We start from the raw sequence: 23,159 nt of genomic DNA on the forward strand, positions 1-23,159 counted from the left end.
CCTGAGAATGTAACTCACTCCTGTTGACTGTATGATGACTATCACACTGTGCACAAATGCATACAGTAAATTCACAAACATTTATCATATTGATTGATGTTGTCTTGACATCAATAGAATATACTTTCTTCTGGTGTTCAGAACACTCTAAGACTATTAAATAAAGTAATGATATAAATATTACAGTGATAACATATCTAATAACCATATTCCATTGCGTTAGAGACTTTAAAGTCAATGTGTAATCCCACTTGACTGTTGTTTACATCTTTTCCACTTTAGGGTTCTATTCATATTGAATGTATTATTGAAATTAGTGATTTTCCACTTGTTCTAGGCCACTCAAACTGTGTGCGCGTGATCAGAGATGCGATTGCGTCACCGGGCTCGGCAGTCGGTAGTGGGACAGATGACTGGCGCAGATGTAGAGTCAAGCCAGGCAAAGCATTACCGGAAATCACATTTATGTTGGTCTTCAAAATAAAAGCAAGGCTGACTCCGAAGGCCTTGGGTTGGTTTACACAACATGCTTGCTTCTTCTATAATAAAGATGATGAATTACTGTGGTTGATTAAACAATGGGAGTGGGGACTCGGGAAAAAAATTGCCTACAATTTAAGAACAGTTTCTAACATAGACCGACCACAATCACAAATAAAGCCTAGCTGATGTCTGACGTTCCTATTTGGCCCTTTTAACTGTTCTGATGGACTAGTACAGCGGTTTTCAAACTGTGGGGCGCGCCCCCCTTGGGGGGCGCGGGGTTATGGCAGGGGGGGCGCGGATGAATATGTAAAAAAAAAGAAAAACTAAAAAAAATTTTTTTTTTTTTTTTTTTTTTAGTTTTTCTTTTTTATACTAAGATCACGGCATAGCTGGACACAAGTTCTTCTGCTTCGTTCCCCTCACTGCATTTAAATGCATTCAGTAAATTACAGAGAAATAGGTCTCGTTAAAGAAAAAGAGCACCAAGCCCAACCCAGAGGACCCTGCATACATTTTGTTTATTTTAAATTAATATTTTTATGGAAAATCCATGTGTCCTTCTTCAATAGCTTCTAATTCATCAGACCCAGTGTCTCCAAATTATTTGTTCACACAAAATTCCTCATATTTAGCCTCTTAATTGTCCTCTCAAAGTGCACCAGATTCATGCATTTCACTTTAAAAAGGTGAAAACGAAATTTACCGGGGGGGCGTACCCCCGGACCCCACTAGGAGGGTCTGGTTCTCCACTGGCTGCTATTCTCCTCCAGCAGGACATTGGAGGCACTAGCGAAAAAACACTGAGTGTGTGAATGACATTTAACTAGTCAATAATTTGGGCAAGTCTGTCTGCCTATCTTTCTCACTCCGATGCACACTCAGTCAGTATTATCCATGCTTAAAGGAAGCAGGATTAAAACACTGGATTAAGATGTTAAAATGTATTAAATGTGTTTAAAAACGCACAAAAATGTTTAGAATGTTTCAAAAACATGTTTAAATTTGTAAAATAATATTTTTTTTGGGGGGGGGGCTCCGCTGAAATTTTTTCTCTGAGGGGGGGGCTCACTCTCTCACACTTTGAAAACCCCTGGACTAGTACTATTACCAACCATTGTAAGACTCGACCGCAATGACCGATTTCTTTTTCTGGTTCAGAATGGAAGGTGAATGAAGAATATACAGGCCTAAGTATTTCAAATTAATTTAATAGTCTTGTGACAACAGTAGGCACACATTGAATAAATGGACTTGATCGAACATGACAGGTGATGTCAATTAAGAATTATGTTCACCAGCAATTAGCCTATAATCGCCTTTTCAGATTCCAGTGTGTACACTTTTAAATTATAATCCGTTTGGTTTGATAACCTAATTAACCTTTGATGATTCTGCCATAATCAACATGAGACTATTGGCGTTTTTTCCCTGACTAAACATGTATTCAGGTAGCCTATGGAGCTCCAAATAGGCTATAAAACAAATCCAATTAGACTTGACCCTAATTATTCAATCAAATTTTTTAATTTTAAATGCTGCAAATTGCAATATATTCGGAGAACTATTATTTTGGAGGTCTTAACCGGAAGCATTGGTGTTAATCTGATCTAGCTTGTAGCTGGAGCCCCTGGATCAGATACCGATCAGCAGTTGGCTTTGGCAGGGCAGCGGAGACGGGACGCTCCTCGGGATGTGCTTTGACGTCTCGAGAGCAGAGAGCACGCGACTCATGCCATTTCAGGAAAAGGGCTGTCTAGGAAATAACTGGTAGCCTATTTTTATCACTCCCTGTCACTGCTTTAAGTTTGAGACCTGTTCTGTCAAAGTGTCCTCACCTGGACTTCACCTGGCGCTTCTTCTTCTTCCTTTTTTATTCGGACAGGGGCACCGCGAGGATGAGACGAGGGGAGGAGGAGAACCACTCGGACATCACGTTACCGTTTGTGCCGGCGGCGTGATTTCCAGTCCCCCACCCCACTACCACCACCACCATGGAGGAGAAGTTCAACAGACTCATCTTCATCCCCATTGCGGCGGTGGTCTTCTTAATGATAGGCTACCAGTACGTTTGCCCGGCGGACAGCAACACCTGCTACTTCCGAAGCGACGACAAGGGGCTCTACCAGCGCTACTCGTCCGGGTTTGAGCTGGTTTACACGGACCCAGAGGCGGACGAGGACCTTCCCGCCAAAGCCACGTCCCGGTATAACTTCACGGAGCGCGATCTGGACCGGCGCGTCGAGTTCAACATCAAAGGGGACGACGTCATGGTGTTCCTGCACATTCAGAAGACCGGCGGCACCACCTTTGGGCGCCACCTGGTCAAGAACATCCAGCTGGAGCAGCCGTGCGACTGCATGCCCGGCCAGAGGAAGTGCACCTGCCACCGGCCCGGCAGAGCAGAGTCGTGGCTCTTCTCGCGCTTCTCCACGGGCTGGAGCTGCGGGCTGCACGCGGACTGGACCGAGCTCACGAGCTGCGTGCCCGTGGTGATGAACAAGAGGGACAAGAAGAGTGCGGTGCAGAAGAACAAAAGGTGAGCTGTTATTAGACCTGCAGTACAGGTGTATATCCTATTGCTAATTTTTGAATCTCCTCATTTAGTTCAATGTCCTGTTCACTCACTCACTCACTCACTCACTCACTCACTCACTCACTCACTCACTCACTCACTCATTCACTCATTCATTCACTATCTTATGCACCAACTCACTGACTCACTAATTCATTCACATACACGCTCACTCACTCACTCATTCACTCACCTGCTAATTAATTCACATACTTGTTCACTCATTCATTCACTAACTTTTTCACTCACTCACTCAATCACTCACTCACTCACTCTTATTCCCTCTAATCTGAGCTGTAATCACTGACAAAAGACTTAAAAGTGTTAAATACTTAATTAGAGTGCACTTCTCACACAGACAGCAACCTCAGTATAATTGAAAAAGAAGTGTCAATTAATTGATGGGTCAAATTGACAGGAAATCAATGGAGGAGGACAACATTGATAATGGGACTCTTAGTTATTTTTAGTGCATGTTTGGGTTGACATCATTGTAAATGAAATACCTTCAGGTTTCCGACTGTTTGGACAAGGCGTCAGGTTTTGTTCACAGTTTTCTGACATGCCGCAGACCAAGCGTTGACTGAATTAGTCAAATGTGAAAACACCTATCATGGAGGTTTTCTGAGCTTATGAGAGCAGGTTTGTGTTGTCATTATGTCTGCTCACACAGACGTACGCTTCAGGGAAAATGTAACAGGAATGGTTTTATTTTTTGTTGAACAGTGAAGGTTATGGCACCAATTTTTCCCTGGCTCACTTATAGGGCGGCTCTTGCCAAACAGGTGCTTTGCTTTCTTGTTGCCTTTTTTCACAGCACGTTTGGAGCTGTTTAACATGCACACCAAAGTGGTAGGCCCAGTATGTCGGCGCAAGCAGGAGACACGTCTTCGCAGCAAAGCAGAAAGGCCACTTCCTCGTCGGATGGTCAGTTTCAATTTCCTGTAATTACAGAAGCGCTAGAGCTGAGCTTAAAGGACTAAATCACTTAAGAAGGGCAGGGTCCTGTGAGGTGTGTTGAAGCCAATTTACCATGCAGCTGGTTCAGGGAGCAAATCCCCATATGTTACCAAGAGTGTTAAAAGGGGGGACGGGGTGGGGTGGTGTGCATGCATCCTCAAGAATCCTTCCAATCCATTAACTGTCCTCCGTGGCAGCCATCACTCTCAATGTATCACTTTTAAATCATTTTGAACTGGTGCCTCGTAGACATATCAGTACTGGTGACTGCGAGTGAATCAACAACACTCCAGTTAACACTTGTCAAGGCCATATAATAGCCAGTGGAAATCTCAGCACTCATCAACGTAGGCACTTTGCTCGACGCAAGGCTGATTGCAGACATGAGTTGGCTTCATTTTCAAAAGGCGAGGAGTGAATCTGGGCTAAGCAGCAATTTCCCCACCCTGCTATTAGTGTTGATTTATGTAATAATTATTTTGACAAGAGGAGTGTTGATTTCCTCTTTATGGAGCCCAGCGAGCGCTAAATTAGGCCTTGTGAGTGTTGACTCCTGTGCACCAGACAATATGCCATATAATGTGGTGCGGTGCAGAGCAATTTTGAAAAGTACTCACACATAATGCGATACTTCATTGATCAGTGCATTGAAATGCAAGTGGCCTCAGGTCACCACAGCTCCGGAACAGCTTTTACAGGGTTTCAGTCTTGGTCAAGGACACTTTATTTTTAATCTGCTGTGTTTAATGGCACTGATAATGACTTGGAAGGTAAAAAAAATTACCCATAAAAATGAAATTTACAAGTATAGTCTTGTGTGCAAAATTGCCACATATGAACAATATACATGTAAGAGGAACTCAAAGGTTGAGTCAGGGATTCTGGAGAATGCTTGTTCTCTTTTTGTCAAAATCAGTGAATATCTCCTCACAATCTGCTACCATTCCTGACTGAAAAAAAGCCAGTGGTAATACATAGCCTAGGCTCTGTAAACTGGAACTGAAACCAAGAGGGGCCATTGTAGCAAGCAACATGCCCGTTAACAGAGCCTAGGCTGTGTATTGACACTGTGTTTTTTTTGAGCACACAGACAGGTAGCGGATCACGAGGAAACATTCACTGGTTTTGACAAAAGTGATATTGACAACAAGCTTCATCCAGAATTGCTGACTCCACCTTTAAGCCAAATGCATCATGTGTCATAAATCATTCTATAACAGTGAATTTGTTGGACGAGCAATGTGTCATCATAACCCGTCAACGGCCACAAATCTGTCACATGAAGTTGTCGTTTCCAGAACTTGATTTCCTTTCCACACAATTACATATAACAGTACCATGACACAGCACCGATCAGCCTGGAAAAACACCAACACTTTCATTTTAAATTCAACATTTTTGCATAAAAACTGCACAGAGCAGCGTTCTGAACTCCACAATCTATTGCTATGATGTTTCAGACCTGAAAAGGCTCTTGTCCTGTCACTCTGGGCGAAGTAACACACAGTGATGGCAGCGCAGGGAATGGAGCTGGGGTTTTTGTGCACATGCAGATTGGTGTACTGTGTGTGTGTGTGTGTGTGTGTGTGTGTGTGTGTGTGTGCTAAGGCGTGTTACGGCTTGGTTTAATACAATATTTAATGCTGCTCTTCTATTCTGTAAGATCACTCCGCTTTGGTGGATTTGTTTGTGTTTCAGAATTGATCTCTCTGTTCTAATGGGAGGTAAGGAGTATTATCTGAGTTTTCAATACACGTGTAATCCCCCCCCCCCCCCATTAGTTTAAAACAGTACTTGGAAACTGAAGTAAAGACATGCACTTAAAATATTCCATAAAACTACAATGTTACATAAAAAGCACTCAAACGTTATGTCTAAGTCTGATTGCAAACGACAATCCGACTTATCAGACATTTACTTTGTGCTGCTTCACTATATTTCAGATGGGAATATCTGCACTTCACTTATTTTACATTTACACAACAGCTATTGTTCTCAGATTAAGATTAAGCGATTAAGTTATTTGGTTTCCAACATTTTTGGCTTGTGATAAAAGCAGTCGTCACGTTTCAAATGACTAGAGCCAGGTTTCCATCCAAATGTAGTGCAAATTCTTGCCAAATTCCCAGAAAATCACTGAAATAAAAATGCAAATAAATGCACAGTTCCACCCACCGCTGTTATGCAAATAATAGGACTTTATCCAGATAAACAGTCGCTGACATTCATTCTCCATTTAGGTGCAATTGAGCCAATACAGAAGCAGATGAGGTTACGTGAACAAAAGAGCTCCAGTCAAACCATGAACGATGGAAACACAATGTTCCCCACCCCCTAGGTTAGGAACCATCAGACTGAACTACCTTAATACTGTATCAAGTAGCTCCATAGACGATCATATAATGTTAGCCAATTTTCCTGCAGAACCAGTACTTACTAAGAGTGAATGTATTTCTGTCTACTAACCCCCATACCCCCCTACCTTTGCTGCCGTCTCATTTCCCCACTCTGTCCTCTGATGAAGATATGTGGGTCTCTGGGGGGTTGTGAAATGAGGTAAAGTCTGACTTAGAATTATTCAGTGTACTGTACACGAATGTACAGAATACTTCCCAGTCTACATCTCAGTTGTGTTAGAAACCATCTCTCCTGCTTGGTGTTATTGTAGCATCTAATGGCTTTTTACCTGGACTCACCTCCTTGAAAAGATTTGGGGTATTTTTGCCTAAATTTGGCCCTGTGTTGTCCCGCTGCTCCGCTCTGAATACAGATTGCCGTCTGCTTTTGAGCTTTTAGTAGTCACCTTGAAGTCACCTCTCTCCTTCACAACCTCGCCTGTGTAAAAAAACAGCAGCAAAAAAAACACAAACTGAAGACGGATATCACAAAAGCAAAGCAATGCCCACAGTGCAATGGGCGCTACAGAAATGTGTCATATTCTCGCTAATATTCTCGGTATGCATTGTCTACGCCTTGATTGTGTGTTGTTTTCGTTTTCAAAGTGGATCCATGCATGGGAATCGAAAAATGAGTGAATGATCACTAATTGGCTCCTTGGTTACCAGACGAGTTGGCATGGCAACCAGTTCCAGTAAAGTCCAGCTATGCTTTTTATGGGAATATAAGTGGCATGACTTTAAAGCAGGGGTATGTGATTTCTGATTGGTCAAAGTTAACATGAGCTGTACACTTTGACCAATCAGAGCGAGGCTCCGATTCTCTGTTCTTATTGGCTGTTGGGACTGTCCATTCACTTTGGCACGACTTTGTTGGTGTAGAGCGTGTCAGGGAGGGACCATAGGGGAGGGACCAAAGAGAACAAGTACAGCGGTTAAGGTATTTGGATTCGAATCTCTATCCCTGCCATTTTCTCCCCAAATCCTTCACCCAAGCTTTAACACATATTTATCAAAATCAGAGCAATGGGTTAATTTTAGCGCCTGTTTTGAGGACACTCCAGAAAGTGATGGTGAACATACATACTATTGACGAGAACCATATCGAGATCAAATTCAGACTTGAGTGAGGGATACACGGCCAGTTAGAGTTTTTGATGGCATTGAACAGAGGCTCCTGCAGGGCTTTTGTTCGCAGCATGGGGCTGCAGCATCCACAGCGCAGTGGGCTATAGAATTTTTTAAGGCCAGGCGTCAAACCTGCTTCAAGTGCTGGGCTGCCCCTGTTCATCCTCGGCAGCCGGCCCTCACACTGAGCAGTCAGAGAGTGTCACCATATTACTGACCTCATTATCTCAGATTAGAGCAAAGAATGCACTCCGGCCAACACACAGATCAGTGTAATTAGCCCAGATCATTCTGGACACAGTTAAGGTGGCCTAAGCTATGTGTTTGGCAATGGAATCATTTTATGATAATGCTAATGACACTGAAGGCATTAAAATATGCAAGAAGGTGACAAGGTTTAGTAGTCAAACAGGGATGAAATTGGGGTGCAAAATATAATTGAACTAAAATGCAGTTTTCAAGATATGCAACATTTTCGTTCCTCTTCCTAAACCTGAAATAAAAAAATAATAACTATGTGGGGGGAAAAAACATCTGGTTGCAAGTTTTTTGACATTAATCTCCCCTTGCGGTTATAGTGAGCCAGTTTAAATCCCCAGCGAAAGAGAGCTATATGCAGAGATTTCAAAAAAGGGTTGTATTTTATTGGGGGAAAAGTGTACTTTTGAAATGCTTGAGGGGTAATAGTGCCCTTCTACTGTCAAAGTGGCTTTAGACTGTAATGTCACTCACTATAGCTTACACGTCAAGTTATTTCAGGCTGCTGACGACCACACATTGTTGTCAAAACTCAATGTGACAGGAATGCGGATTGCTAACAAAAACAAAAGTGACCTTTAGTAGCCAGAATTGTGCTGCCAGTGGATCCGTTGTTACTTAAAGTGAGACTGTTACATTTAAAGGGATAATAAAATACACATCCTTCCTCCTACTAATGACAAGCTGGATTTCTAAGCAGTGAAATGTTCCCTCGCTCAGTGCAATACACTTTGAGGTTTTGCTGCTGCAGCTTTATTTGGTCTTGAAGGACCCCTATGGTGGCTAAACGTTAGCTCAATGCTAGCCGAGTTTCGGTTAATATTATTGTACAGAAGACACTCAATGTATGATTGTGCTCCATACATGCTACAGTTACAGTACTGTTGGTTTAATGCTAAACAGTAACATTTAGCCCTATACCATAACTGTCTCAAACAAAAAATTGCATCACTTTAAAGCTATAGTGCGTAAGGTATAGTGTTACCAACATGATGAATTCTGAGTAATTACAACAACACTGTCTGCGCTTCTTGGGATTTTTCTGAACTCTTGAACCAGTGTCTGGGGGTGAAACCAGTTTGTAAACGCTGCCATAATGAGAAATACAGAGAGTTTTGTGGTGCTGATCAACTGGCTTAATCAACTTTCATTCTTTTATATGAAAAAGGCACACACACTATAGCTTTAAGGAAACTGAAACAACAAAAGTTGTGGGGTTGGATTCTGTACATATTCTGCTCGAGGCTGTTTGGGAGACATTTCCCTGAAGTTTTCATTCGTCACCTTGTGTGGGTGGAAAGTATATGTACAGTACCTGACACCAGAGCTTTATTTTCGGCAAAGGGTGAATGTATGGGTCATATGGGAGATCCTATGCTGCAGCCTGAAGTTGTGATGCAGGCTGATAAAAGCACGAGAATCTCTTTAGACACTACCTACGTCTGTGCTGGAGGCCAAGGCGGTGACATCAAACATTTGCTAATGAGGAATAGACATAACGTGCGCTCGTTGCCTTACCAGCCTGTCTATGACGTCTGGCTGAATTGAAGATATCTGCTTTTGCGGCTTGGCATATGGTAAATATGCCACAGTCTGCTGTGCCAGTGTCACAGGAAGTGGGACCTTGGCTTGATCACGTGCGTCACAGCAGAATGATGATTATATCAGAAACTAGGCCCAACCGTAGGAGTTAAACAAGAGATTTATGGGTTGTTAAATATTGATGTTGATACCAAATGGACTCTGACATTGTATCATTATTATTAGCCAATTAGAATCTTAAGATAAAACGTTTAGCCTTAAATTGATAGCTTGACATGTTGCGATGAACACTCATCTAATAAGTCATAACAGTGACTTAGCCAAAAGGTTGACCTATTCCTTAATTTCATAAAACATTATTTTTTGCTTTAGAACTGACATCCCTTTGCTCATTATAGTTTTACTTTCTACACTTATAAACTGCTTTCCGACTTCAAAAAGCACTTAAAAACACCCTGTCACAATCATTTCCACACTACACTGCACTTGCTCTTGCTCTGCTAGAATGGCAATTTTTACCATGAATTTTCGTTATAATACCCCATTTATAAGTACAACCATTCCTTGCTGTGTATAAGTAATTGAAATTCATGTATATTTAAAATCTGCATGTTTCAACTTAAACCATAGGAAAAATTACAGCAGATGCATGGCTACACAGTCTATTTGCATGTGTGTGAATATGATAATGAACCGATGATGATTTTCTAATATTTTTCTGCCTGCACTGATGGAATTTTCATGTTATGTGTGCCGCTTGTGTTGACATAATTCTACAGTTGGTGAGGTCTTATGGGAAAATCAACAAATATCCCTTTAATTACCAAATGCTTCCTATGTGAATACATTTTTGGAGTTGGCAGCTTACAACCAACCCCTTGGATCGAAAAGATATGTATAAAGACATTTAATTAAAACATCACAGGCTGAAAACCCTACTTGAACACAGTTTTGTTAAAATTTCCAGTAGCCAGAAGCTAATTGAACATTGTGTGAAGGCATATGGAAGACTACTTTAGTAAAAAAAAAAAAAAAAAAATTCATTATTTTACTTTCTTTATTTTGATCCTATAAAAGGATCTTATTGTCTGATCCGTCAACCCAGACCTTTTCCAACTCATTATTGTGATTTTGACAATTTATTGTTTTCAAAATATCCTCACTTACTCTACTCGTACTTATGCTTACTCTAAGTGACTTCTTAAATATGTGATAACTTTGAGTACAAAATACTTGGACTAACAAAATAAATGGACTTCCATACAACAGGTTCCATTGCAGAATATGGCATAGGTTGCACATCCAGGGGAGCAGTTCAAAAGATAAACTTTACAATATCACTAAATGCACTTGTGTGCTTGTTGGGACTTGTTTATTTACCACGTTATGTTTTGGATTTTAAAAAGAGTAATAAACTGGAAGGAAACCAGTAGGCCCATGACGGTCACATACTGTTTGTATTTGATTCTAAATGACATAACGTGTAAAAATATGGAGCGCAACATAACATGGTAAATAAAACGGTCCCAACACACAGAAACGTTAAGTGATGTTGTAAAGTGTATCTTTTGACCTGCTCCCCTTGAATACCAGTGTTTGAGCTAAAATAACCTGGATGAGCGACCTTTGCCCATTTCTATATAAAAAATGCACGCACAATTACAGGAACGGTTTCTTTCGCCTTTTTTTTAGCCTGAGTGTGAGGTAAAAAGCTAAAAATATATATGTTTTGAACTATTCCCTTAAAGTAAAAGATAAAAAGTACTTTAGGTATCCTGGTTTGAATGCATGTGTCGTTTTTGTTCAAAAGCAAACTCCTCCGTGCACACACCCTTCATGACAACAAGCAGCGTCTTGTATTCTTGTTAGAAATGTAAGATCTTGGTAATCTCTGCACTCCTTAGAGGGATTAGGGGCAGTCGAAGACAGGTTTTATTATACTGGGGGAGGAGGCAGGGGGGATTAATCCAGAAGTCCAGATTTATCCAGAAACCTGTCGACAGGATTGAAGATTTTCTTTTTACGAAACAGGGTATGCGGATTTTGTTAGAAGGGAAAAAACGTCACACGGAGGAAGTTTCTGCTACATAAATCAATATATGCCATCCATCAAACTGCCATGGTGGAATGAAAATGTTCAATTGTACAGGAGCTGCATCAGATTCAATTTATCTCTTTCATTTTCTAGGATGGCCTTATATTATTAAAGTTTAATTTGACATACTGTCCTTTACATTGAAGAGTAATAGTTATAGGAAGGACAATCAGTGAGTTGCCCACGCCTTTAAAAGACTAAATGTAAAAGAGACTGCGAGACAACATACAGCACAGTGCTGGAAGCGGCCTTCACACGTTGCTAAAAAGTGCATTGCCTTTTCAGAAAGTCCTCCGTTTGTGTGGGTAGATGTGACCTTTGCAGAGTTACAGTCAGTCGCCCATTTATCCTTTCCATATCTACACGGACCTAGTGGACTGGCTGACACCTCACAAAGCTGCAAAGATTAAGATGTCAGCCCAAAGGCTAAGGCTAAGACGCTAAAGCTACCAAAGCTGTTGTGTGTCCTCGACTACATGCTCGTTACATTAAATGAACTCTGGGAACTTTGGAGAAAAATGTAACTTCCGCAAAAAAAAACACAGGCGGACGATTATTTTCCTTGAAGACGACTTTCTATGCAAACATGATTTTGTATTGAACCCTTAAATACTCATACTGAATGTCTAATTTATTTTTAACAGCATGTTGGCCACAGCTCCTCGCACAGGCTTGTCAACTAGTTTTCAGTAGAAACACATCTGCAGTTCATTGCCCTCGCACGCCTGGACAACTTCTCTTCCCTCTGTTCCCTCGTCGCCACACCAGCATCCCTGGGGCTTTCCCTTTATCGCCCAAAATAGCATCTCATCTCTGCGACCAATGAAGATCACAGTGCAGCAGCAGTAGCCTCCTCGCTCATCATGTCTCTCCCCACACTCCCTCTTTCAAGCTGTGCCTCTGTACCATTTATAAAGCAGCATTAAAAAGGTGGTGTCTGTGATTTTGGAGAATGCTTGTTGTTAAAATCGATTGGTCAAAAAACAGTGAATCTGTTTGAAAGTGAATCCTCTTGATCTGCTACCTGAAATAATAATCCAGTGTTAAAACAAAGCCTCGGCTCTGTAAACAGGGTATGTTGCTAGGTATGGTGGGCCCCCTTTGCTTACATACCAGTTTACAGAGCCTAATGTGTAGTAAAACCAGATGTTTTTTCAGAGCACAGAGCATCAGATTGATTGAAAGTGATTTTGACAACAAGCATTCTTCAGAATCGCTGACTCCACCTTTAACTGGGTTATGTTTTGGAGGTTTTGACGGATCATTTAGGGCTAAAGGGGAATGCAGTTTTCTTGTGTGCCTGCAGGAAAGTGATTCTGCTGTGCGCAGGTGGGCACAGGGACCATTTGGCCTGTAATTGGCAGACAAATGAGTGAAAATAGATCCAGCTTGACCTCTTGGCCTGGAGGCTGATGTGATGAGACTTATCCCAGGTCTCTGTGGAGCTGAGCGGTCACTTCCATGACATTATTCAAACATGCAGACCTGCTGTTGCCATCTAATGTTCCTGTTTCCATCACAGCAGACTGGGCTTTTTGGAAGGCGGGTCTAAAACGGAGTGTTTCAGACAGAGGCGGAGAATCAGCAAAATATAAAGTATTTTTTTTGGACACTACACACATAAAAACGGTTTCTAGTAGGAACTCAAATGACTGTTTTGAACCTGAAAAGGAGCATACTATGTGACCTTAAAGATATGTTTTACAGTGTTCTTCAAACTACTCTTCCTCCTCAACCAGATTGGTTTATGTTCAATGTGAAAAACCTAAACCCGAAGCTGTTTCATTATCAAAACCGTGGGGAATTTAAAAAGGTTTTTTAGGGAAATTAAATTGAACCATACAAACTACAGCATTTGTTCAGAGACGGAGTTGACGGAAGGTTTGACAGTCATTCCTCTTTTCGATGTAATGGTAAAGGGGAACCCTTGTGGGAACAGAAACACCTTTAAAATGGATTTGCTTCAGCGGTGCCGGTTATCAACACCTTGACGTTGGTGTGAAATCGATGTTCTTGTTTTTGCGAGTCTCTTCTTCACCCATCTTGGATGATACAAAGTGAGTCATTGAGGACTGTGTTGGACTAGTGATACCAGTCTTCAGAAAGAAAGAAAGAAAAGACACAACTAAAAATCAAAATGATATTTGAAGCGTTTCTTAAAAAATATGAAGTAAATAAGGTTGTTGTCGATCCAAATGCATTTTGGAAGGACTGCTTCTTCAGCAGCATAAATAGTTTCCATCAAGGCTTTTATCTGTGAGATGACTGTCCTTGATGGGAGTGAGTGAATTAACAAGGCAGCTATCGATCTCTCACTGCGAGTTTCCTCTGTAGCTTTTTTGATGGTGATTTAGAGAGTGAGAGAGAGACAATCGGGGCGAGAGAAAGAGAGAAGGCCGATCAATAGTGTTTGCAGGTTTGGCTGTGTGGAGAAAAAAGGTGACAGGCAGCGAGAAGGGCAAGGAACTAGGCGTTTGATTGATCGGTCGCAAAATGTGATGAGCTGATTTAACTTTAGCAACAGCGATGTCGACCACACAGCACGACTGTGTGTTCACTACGATTGTGCTATTACTTGACAGAGTAGATTCAGCCCCCTTTTATATTCTCTCAACACTCTCAACATTAGATTTTGGCATAAATAAATAAAGCATAAAAATGCTTTAAAGCTGCTGCTATCAAATGTTATATTAAAAATAGATCTTCCAGCATATTTCTATTAATTTTTTCCCAAATGTTTTGATTCATTCACACGGCTCTCATCAGTGTTGTTTCGAGACGCAGTAGGACAATCTAAAATCCCAATGCACATTAGCAACTAGGTATTGAACTCTCTAGCATTTAGCAGATAAATAACCTGATGGAAGTGTTGTTGGAGGCCAAAACAGAGCTAAAAAAAGAGTACAAATGGGAACTCTATTTATCAGGTGGTCAGAAACACACATTTAAATAAAAACAAATGTTGCTTTGTGTTTTGTAGATACAGGAACAGTCATATTTTTGCTAACACATTACCTATATCAACTAAACAAATGACAGGATATACAGTATAATGTATATATAAATAATATAAATTCATAATATTTTTCTATTGAAAGCACTTTTACACATTTGAGATCAGGGAGAGCACTTTCTACCGGTGCTGCCATGATTGTTGTCTACTTTTACAAATGCATGAGGAAACCTCATCCATTCATCCCGCGAGTAATTATTCCTGACCTTCATAATCTGACCCTGCCTCTGTCCCTGACATGAGAAACAGGAGAGCTTTGACATTTGCTGCTCTTTGTCAATAGGTCACGAAGAAAGCGCAGACGCGGAGAGGCAAGGGTTGCATGGACATTTATTGATCGGGGTGTCTCGCGGTTAGCTGTACAGATAGATGAGAGGCACGGGGAGGAGAAAAAGACTGAGCTCTCCTCCAGGAAGTGCAACAGCGGCCACTCTGTGAGGCGTTTGTGCCAGTCCATCCATCCAGTGCTGTCCGCTCAACCCGGCGAAGATGGCTTGGTAATTCACTTAGCTCCCACTGTGGATGGCCATTATCTCTGGGTGGTGCGTCTGTCTGCGGGCGTGTTTCGACATGATATCATCATGACACTCACTTAAGTGTATATCACAGCTGATTGATATCAGCCGTCTGACAATAATTGCTAGATTGTGGACCCTTTAAGGCAGTTCGGCTGTGCGCTCTTTGCTCAGTAACACAATTTCCCCTCACAATTAATCAAATTTCTCAGTTTAGCAAGGAACTTGAAAACAATGCAGACGCTCTTTAAGTGAAAATCCAGTTTTTTACATGGCTACTGCTTCGTTAAAGCGGCTACGAGTAACATTTAAATATCTTTTAAACAGCCTCATGTTTCCTCTGATAATCATAAATTACCTTTAACAGCAAACGAGACCATCAGTGCAAAGAAAGACGTTTTTAAATAGTTTTTATTACTGCTTTTGGTCTGGTCGCACACCCAGTCCGATTTTCGGTTCGCTCGTGCATGCTCTATGGTCACATATCCATATTGGTTGCAGATTTCAGTGTGGCGCAGCAACGTGATTTGAGAAGCCTATCCCTCCAGGTGAGGGAAGGGGAGCGGGAGCCTTGTTTGAGACAGTTATTTGTCGTCATAATGACTGATAACGGGGCTGAACCATCAAAGAACAAAATTAAAATGCAATGAAGAAAAGCTAAAAGGGAGAGTGATATAGGCTACGGGAGGGACGAGGGCGTTGCCAAGCAACGTGTATACAATTTCACGTGAGCGAACTAGACTGCAGTGTTTACTCCTAAATGAATGAGCGGTTGGTACTAACACAAAGTTTGCTTTGCTTCACCATCATCAGATAACCATTATCTGAAATAGTCATTATTTACATCAACAACACAAACACAAACCTCATCGTGATCCATACTAACTGCCGTCTCTCGTTCATTCGCTTTCTGTGAGGACACGTCTTTCAGCTCCGTGAGAGAGAGTAGTTAGGTGACACTGCTCCATCAACTCATTGCAATCAGGTGTGTGTGGCAGTGACTGGCATTAGTTGATGCAGTGTCAAAACCACTCTCACGGAGCCGAAAAGAGTCCTCACACTTTCAACACACGGACATGCACTATATTGCGCCCTTCTCAGTTCACACTCGCACGCCTGTCACGCGCTAGTAAACAGCTTTGCGACAGCGGGCGTCGTAAAAATACTACCGCTTTTGTCCAAAGGGGACGCCAACGTGCCATCTTACTCGTAGTGGCTTTAACTGATGGCGATGAGCGGGTTTTACCAGAAGGTCTCAGGTTCTTGTCACAAAATGACAACTCTTTCTTAAAGGTGCACTATGTAACTTTGGGTGTGTCAGAGAAGTGAGCATTTTCTAGGGTACATTCTCGTAACTGAATAAATAAACTTTCCTGGATCCCTGGAACACTGTTTAAAGATAGAAAGCTACTTGAAAAGTTACTGTTCTGTGGGCAGGGTGTCGTACTGTATGGAATGTAAAGCTAAGTCTATTTGTGCTATTGGGCTGTACAAATAAAACTGATTTGATTTGATTTGACTGTTTCACTGTTGTTGTTTACGACAGCCGGGTCTAACGTTTTGGTTCACAAACATATACTAGTCTTTTGTTCCAAGTGCTTTAACATGTTTTGATTTTCTGATGATAGGATAATTCAATACTAAGAATGACATGTAGAGTTAATATGTTTTGTAAAGGAACTGCAGGTTTTCCTCTCCCCTGAATCTGTATAGTGCACCTTTAAACATACCTGAATATATATATCACACAAGTAAAAAACAATAATATCATGAAGTCCAAAACTGATTCTTAAATGAAGGTAATGTGAAAGGTGACTTACCTGAAAACAGCGGGGCGAAAGTGTGAGCAGGCAGTCTTTAACAAAGCAGGGACAGAGAGACAAAAGAGGGCGAATAGCTGTGCTAAGCTAAGCTCATAAAGGAGCTGGTGTGCAGGTGGGTATGGAGATCAGTGGATGTCAAAAGGTGGCAACTGCTGGACAGGGAGGGAATTGCATGTTGACATTTAGGTCCACTGTACATTGTTTGTGCTTGCCGGACTGCCAAATGACAGGAACAACAATGGAAACGAGGTATATAGTTTAACCCTATTCTTTTTCCTTCAATCATTTTAATACAGTCCCTTAGTATCTGGCAACAGGGCAAAAATGGTGCCAAAGGGTTAATAATTAGCTGTCACCTTTACCAGTTTTTAAGCAGTGTTTTAGCAAAACAGACCTTAATATACTGTAGCTGTGAAGAGCTTCTGGGTTTATTGATTAACTAAAGAATGACTCAAATGAAGTATTTCCCCAATGTGAAATATGCCGGTGTGTGACTTGAACACACACACACACACACACACACACACTACACATCCAGGGGCCTATTGCATAAAAGTAGTATTAAGATATCCAGGATGATTGATAAAGCCAGCATTGACAAAGTCTAGCCTGGGCATTTTGGATTAGTCAGTTGCATAAACGCCAATCCAGGATGTAAAGGGGCCGCTTTGTCAAGCCAGGTGTAAGTCATTCTGTTAAGAGCCAGCCCACAGCTTTCAGAAGTAGACCCAGAGATCGAACACAGATTTACTGATGTAAAAATGTAAAAGATGGCCCATTTTCCCACAATGCCTTGCTAGTTTAAACCGTAAGTCAGGGGGCAGTTCATTGTATACAGGGGATGTCATCTCTGCCAACTAATCTTGATGTCCCTGCATTGTTTTATGATAAAATAGTTGACAGTGAGCAGTCTGCAGGTGCATTTAAAAAATAGAATATCATGGAAAGTCCATTCAAAAAGTTAAACTTTCATTACACAAAGTGAAATATGTCAGGCCTTCTTTTTGGATGATTGATTGATCATGGAATAAGTATCTCAAAATATTAGAATATTGCATACAACCAATCAGAAATGTCGACCTTCTGAAAAGTATGTTTATTCTAGATTAATTTCACTTAATGTGTAATGAATCTAGAACATATTTAAGTTTCACTTTTTGAATTAAATCACAGAAAAAAGGAAACTTTCATTGATATTTAATTTTGTTTTAGATGCACCTCGATATAGTTATAAGTACAAAGTGAATTTATTTGACCCACATTTGCAACGTCATCTACCATCGATAATCAATTGTATAAATATAGCCCGCAATATGAACAGACTATCACATAAATTATTATAATTTATATAATTTCATCTTAATGTAATTATAATTAAGTTAATTATAAATGGTTCAGGTTAAATAATAAAAAAATAACTATTTAACTAAATGACAATGCAGTCTTTTATATGGTACTTTAAAACAGGTTATTGAAACTTAAGCATTACACAGAAGATCATGGAATAACTGTTAAACACCTTCAGATCGGAGTGACAGCTGACTGAGCCAGTCAGGCAACAGAATAAGTTTATCCTTTACATTTAGCCTGGTCGGGACCAGGCTAAACGTAAAGGATAAATCTCCAGGGTAATTTATGTCCCTCCGCTTTTATGCAACCGGATCATGGCTAACGCAAGCCAGGATAACCGAAAAATCCTAGGTTAATCCCTTATCCTAGTTTTATGCAATAGGCCCCTGGTTGTGCGTGTGTATACTTTACACGATGAAAGCCCACAAACAGTAAAGGGATCTGATATGTGGGAGCCCGTCCAGGTCATCATCCGTGCTCTCCTCGATCAAAGTCAGTCCACCTAGACTGACTTCCAGGCCCAAGAGGAAATCAAATGGAAAACACCATAACAGGTAGTGCAAGAGAGAAGCATCAACAAGTTATCAGGCTGTATATACATAGGGAAAAGGGAGGCATTAGGTATTGAAAGCTGGCCCTTCCTGTAACAGGGTTTGGAAGAGATTTCTCTCCCAGAGCAGCATTGCGGTAAAATGTCCTTGATTCTGAATCTTTTATTTAGCTGTTGAATGAAAGCTGAATGTAAAGCGCGGCCCTGAGGACCCAAGCCTTTTCATTTTGTTAGGCCTTCGTGAACTTTTGCGCACAAGATGAGCGTTTTCAATTTCCTCTTTTATCTACCATGTATTTCCTTTCTTGAAACCTTGACTGAAATTCTCCTGACTCCTTCAGTCACCTCGCTGTTGCGCCCGGGCATCAAATCAAATCAAATCAGTTTTATTTGTATAGCCCAAAATCACAAATACATTTGTCTCAGTGGGCTTTACATTTCATACAATATGATATATGATACAATATGACACCCTGCCCTTACACCCTTAGCTCGGCTGAGAAAAAACTCCCAGTAAAAACCCTTTACCGGGAATAAAAAAAATTGAAGAGCTTTGCACAGAAGAGCCAAAGCTGTGTTTGCCAGCTGAAAGCTTTTTTTCCATTATTTGTTCTACAGAAAGTGATCCAGAGGCACGAAAGGTGCTGCAGAAAGAAGAAAAAAAACTCATTACCGGAGGTAGGCAGGAGCAAATTAGTGTGACAAAAACACAAATAATTTCACACCTGCGGGATATCAAACGCTGTATATGCTTGGTTTGCATCGCTCTATACGTCATTATTCTATTAACACCCTCAGATGCACTTGATGATGTTTTTCATTTAAACCATTATCACGCTGTCAGTGCTCTCTATATAGCCTACTTCAAGTATTCCTTCATGTCCATATTTCATTTTCATTCGCAGCAGGATATGAGGAATTTACTTTCATCAGTGTTGAGAATGTGGTGTTTTTGACAAAAAGTTTCAGCCTTCACTGTCTGCACACACAGGTGCTATCTCAACCTAAATACCGTCAACACTGTTGAGTTAAAATAATGCAGGTTTTTTTTGACTGAAATAAAATTCCTGTTATCCACACAAAGGTAAAACAAATTAACAGCTGTGAACAAGAGGCTATGTGATCGAGAATCAATCAATCAATCTCTCATGCCTGCTAAATCGCCTATAAGGCTGCAACCAGCAGGTGGTTAGCTTAACTTAGCATAAAAAAGAAAAGAAAGTGTTTAAAAACGTCTACGAAACAGTTCGCTAGACACATCATCTAATTCTTCAATTTTTTCTTGTCTCTGCAGGAATTTCTACTACATCACTATGCTACGCGACCCTGTGTCACGCTATCTCAGTGAGTGGAAGCACGTGCAGCGTGGGGCTACATGGAAAACCGCCCTGCACATGTGCGATGGCCGCCCGCCTACACAGGACGAGCTGCCTGCATGCTACAGCGGCGAGGACTGGACCGGGGTGCCCCTGGCCGACTTCATGAGCTGCCCCTCCAACCTCGCCAACAACCGGCAGGTCCGCATGCTGGCCGACCTGAGCCTGGTGGGCTGCTACAACATGTCCTCTGTCAGCGAGCTGGAGAGGGGCCAGGTGCTGCTCGCCAGCGCCAAGGCCAACCTGCGCAACATGGCCTTCTACGGCCTGACAGAGTTCCAGCGCAAGACGCAGTACCTGTTCGAGCGGACGTTCGGCCTGCGCTTCATTCGGGCCTTCACGCAGATCAACAGCACGCGTGCCGCCAGTGTGGGCATCAGCGAGAAGGTGCGGTGGCGCATCGAGGGCCTCAATGCCCTGGACGTGGAGCTGTACGAGTACGCCAAGGAGCTGTTCCTGAGGCGCTACCAGTACAACCGGCAGAAGCAGCACCAGGAGGAGCGTCTCAGGAGGTGGCAGGAGAGGCAGCAGAGGCAGCGCATGCACAGGACCTATCTGGCTGAGCTGTGGAGGCTAGGGGGAGGAGGTGGGGGAGAGGAGGTGGAAGCAGAGGTAGCCACCACAGAGGACTACAGCAGCCAGGTGGTGCGGTGGTGAGGAGAGTGTGATAAAAACACCAAACGCACTGAGTGACGGCTGTTTGATTCATCGTGCTTTACTCTCCTCTCCTCTGCTGTCAATCTGCCAAAAACCTCCTGCCCTCATACATAGCCTCATAGCGCTTTGTCAGACTGCCCAACGGTGTCTTAATATTTATGATGGATGTATTTGACCTGGCAACATAAACATTTATGTTTTTTTATTTTTCTTCTTCTTAAGGCTATTTTTGGCACTGCAGTCGTGAGTTGTGTTTATTTATTCATTAGCAAGTGCTTTGACTGTTCTCTAAGAGGAGAAAATGTTTTTTCCTTAAATATATTTCTGCAAATGATTAGTAGAACTGGAAAAATAATGTTGCGCTTCGTGAGGAAGGCCAGTTTTAGTCTATTTTAAAAATGGTGAACGACTTGAAGGATCCTCTGTGTCATGTTTGTGATCTTATCTAGCGCCGTGTTGATCCGTGAAATCTTGTAGTTTACTCTGTGGTGTTTGGCTTCATAAGAATATCAAAGCACAAAACTTTGCAATAGTTTGCGATGTGTGTGTTTTCTTTTTGTTATCTCTCCGAATGATTGAGCTGCAATATATGGAAACAATCAAGGCAATCTCTGAAATGTGTTCAATAAAAATATGCAGCATCCAGTGATGTAAATGTTTCCCTTGATGGACTCCCTCTGGTTCGCATGTGTACGTAAACGTGATCTGCCTTGCTCCTTTTTTCACAGCATGTTCTCACCATAAAAGATATGAAATCCTCAGTTGCGGGTGTGCCAACTTCTTCCACATCCACGCAAGCCACAGACACACTGACGCAAATTGACGAGCCTTTCCTGTCCCCCCCCCCTCTCAAGACGGGAGAGCTGCTGGCCTGAAAGAGCCTGTCAAAGCCTGTTGCAGCGCTCTTACATCACAAAGGGAGAACATTGCTATTTCCACCATTAGAGCATTGATCACAGAGCTCCTCACTTCTAAATTGATCGTTTAAAGTTCAATTGACCACGACGCAGGAGCAGCAGAAAAATATAGCGTTGAATGCTTTCCCACATGATCTCACAAACATACAGAGTATTTTTTTTTCTTCAATTTGCACTCCGGTGGGAGAAAAAACAATATATTCCAACACATTTCTACAGACAGCAGACCTTTGAGATGTCAGGTGCTGGAGCCATTTGCTTAATATTAATATCCGGAGGCTGTAATAAGCACTGGCCATTCCACCCGCCTGCAGATGTTGTTTTTTTGTTCATTAGAAGGAAAATGAGGATGAGGAGGAGATCAGTCAGGAGGCAGAAAGAGGAAATGTCCATGGACCAAAAATAGCCTCCCCATCCCCAGCTGCAGTCTCTATTCTACTTCTACTTGCACAGCATTCAACAGAGAAAGATTAGACTTATATAAGGCTACGGTAACAATGCTGTTTAGCCTATGCATGCACAGAGGGAAGTGACACCTAAAACATTACATTAATTGCATATTGTACCAAAAAAAGTCTTATGTTATTTGACACAGCTTGCAAATTGTTCTGAATGAGATCTCAAGCATAAAGGATGGCAGGCTATTATTGGATCAGAATGCCATCCAGCATCCAGGATGAAGACGCCAGTGATAGACAAATAATAAACAGCTTTCTTTATCTACAGATGTCGACATGGAGAATTTGTTCCCTGGAGCATTGGATGGAGATAAATGGTCATTTCTTGGATCTCTATTTGACGTGAAACATGATTGTATACGCGTGATAAGTTACATAGGGAAAGTGAAACGGCATCTGCACATAGAGAACTCAGCTTAGTGCTTGGATACAAACGTGCCATGGAGTCACACTGTTAGGAAAACATGCAGAAAAAACATGAAGATTGATTCACTTTTTTGCTATAATTTAAAATGGCCACCCACACGTTTTTTTTAGATACATAAATCATCTTACTAACAAGTTGAAAAATGACCAGTAAATCATCCAAGTTGATTGAAGTAGTTACATTTTAATTTATCATTCACCACTGAAAACATAAAAGCGTAAAAAAAAGTAAATATAACTCAGTAACAAAGGTTATGGTAGGTAATAATAGCAATCTTTTGTTTGAACATGACAACAAAACATGCTTCTTAAACCAGACAAAATAATTGCCAGGCTTATATGAGCGAGCTAGCTATAGTACTATGGGGGTCATCCCAATCTTCCTAGGGTCATATGGGATGTTTTATAATATCATATTGCAAACAAAATGTGGGATGTTCGGTTTGGGAGTTATAGACCAAAAGGCAAAGAAATTGCAGAGAAAGATGCTCAAGCGGATAAGGAGATGTATACTTTTTGTGTTTTTGGCGTCCCCTTTTGGCGAAATTTTCAAAAAAGAATTGAGGATGTTCGTTCGGACAGTACGGCCATATTTCTAAAATTGTGTCTTGATACGATGTATAGTTTTGGATTTATG

General features: G+C 41.4%; 1 protein-coding gene across 1 annotated transcript; it reads left to right on the forward strand.

The window, feature by feature from the left end:
- Positions 1 to 2,237: 2,237 nt before the first annotated feature.
- On the forward strand, positions 2,238 to 20,721 carry LOC307270106 (heparan-sulfate 6-O-sulfotransferase 3-B-like; the record flags this gene model as incomplete). The annotated part of the gene is made up of 2 exons (XM_080053268.1): positions 2,238 to 3,022; positions 19,983 to 20,721. Exons 1-2 carry the CDS (start codon positions 2,478 to 2,480, stop codon positions 20,719 to 20,721), a joined length of 1,284 nt encoding a protein of 427 aa, XP_079909394.1. The 5' UTR covers positions 2,238 to 2,477.
- Between the last annotated feature and the right edge of the window lie 2,438 nt (positions 20,722 to 23,159).

Source organism: Ammodytes marinus, assembly GCF_949987685.1.
Source record: "Ammodytes marinus genome assembly, chromosome: 24".
In the NCBI taxonomy this organism is placed as follows: domain Eukaryota; kingdom Metazoa; phylum Chordata; class Actinopteri; order Uranoscopiformes; family Ammodytidae; genus Ammodytes; species Ammodytes marinus.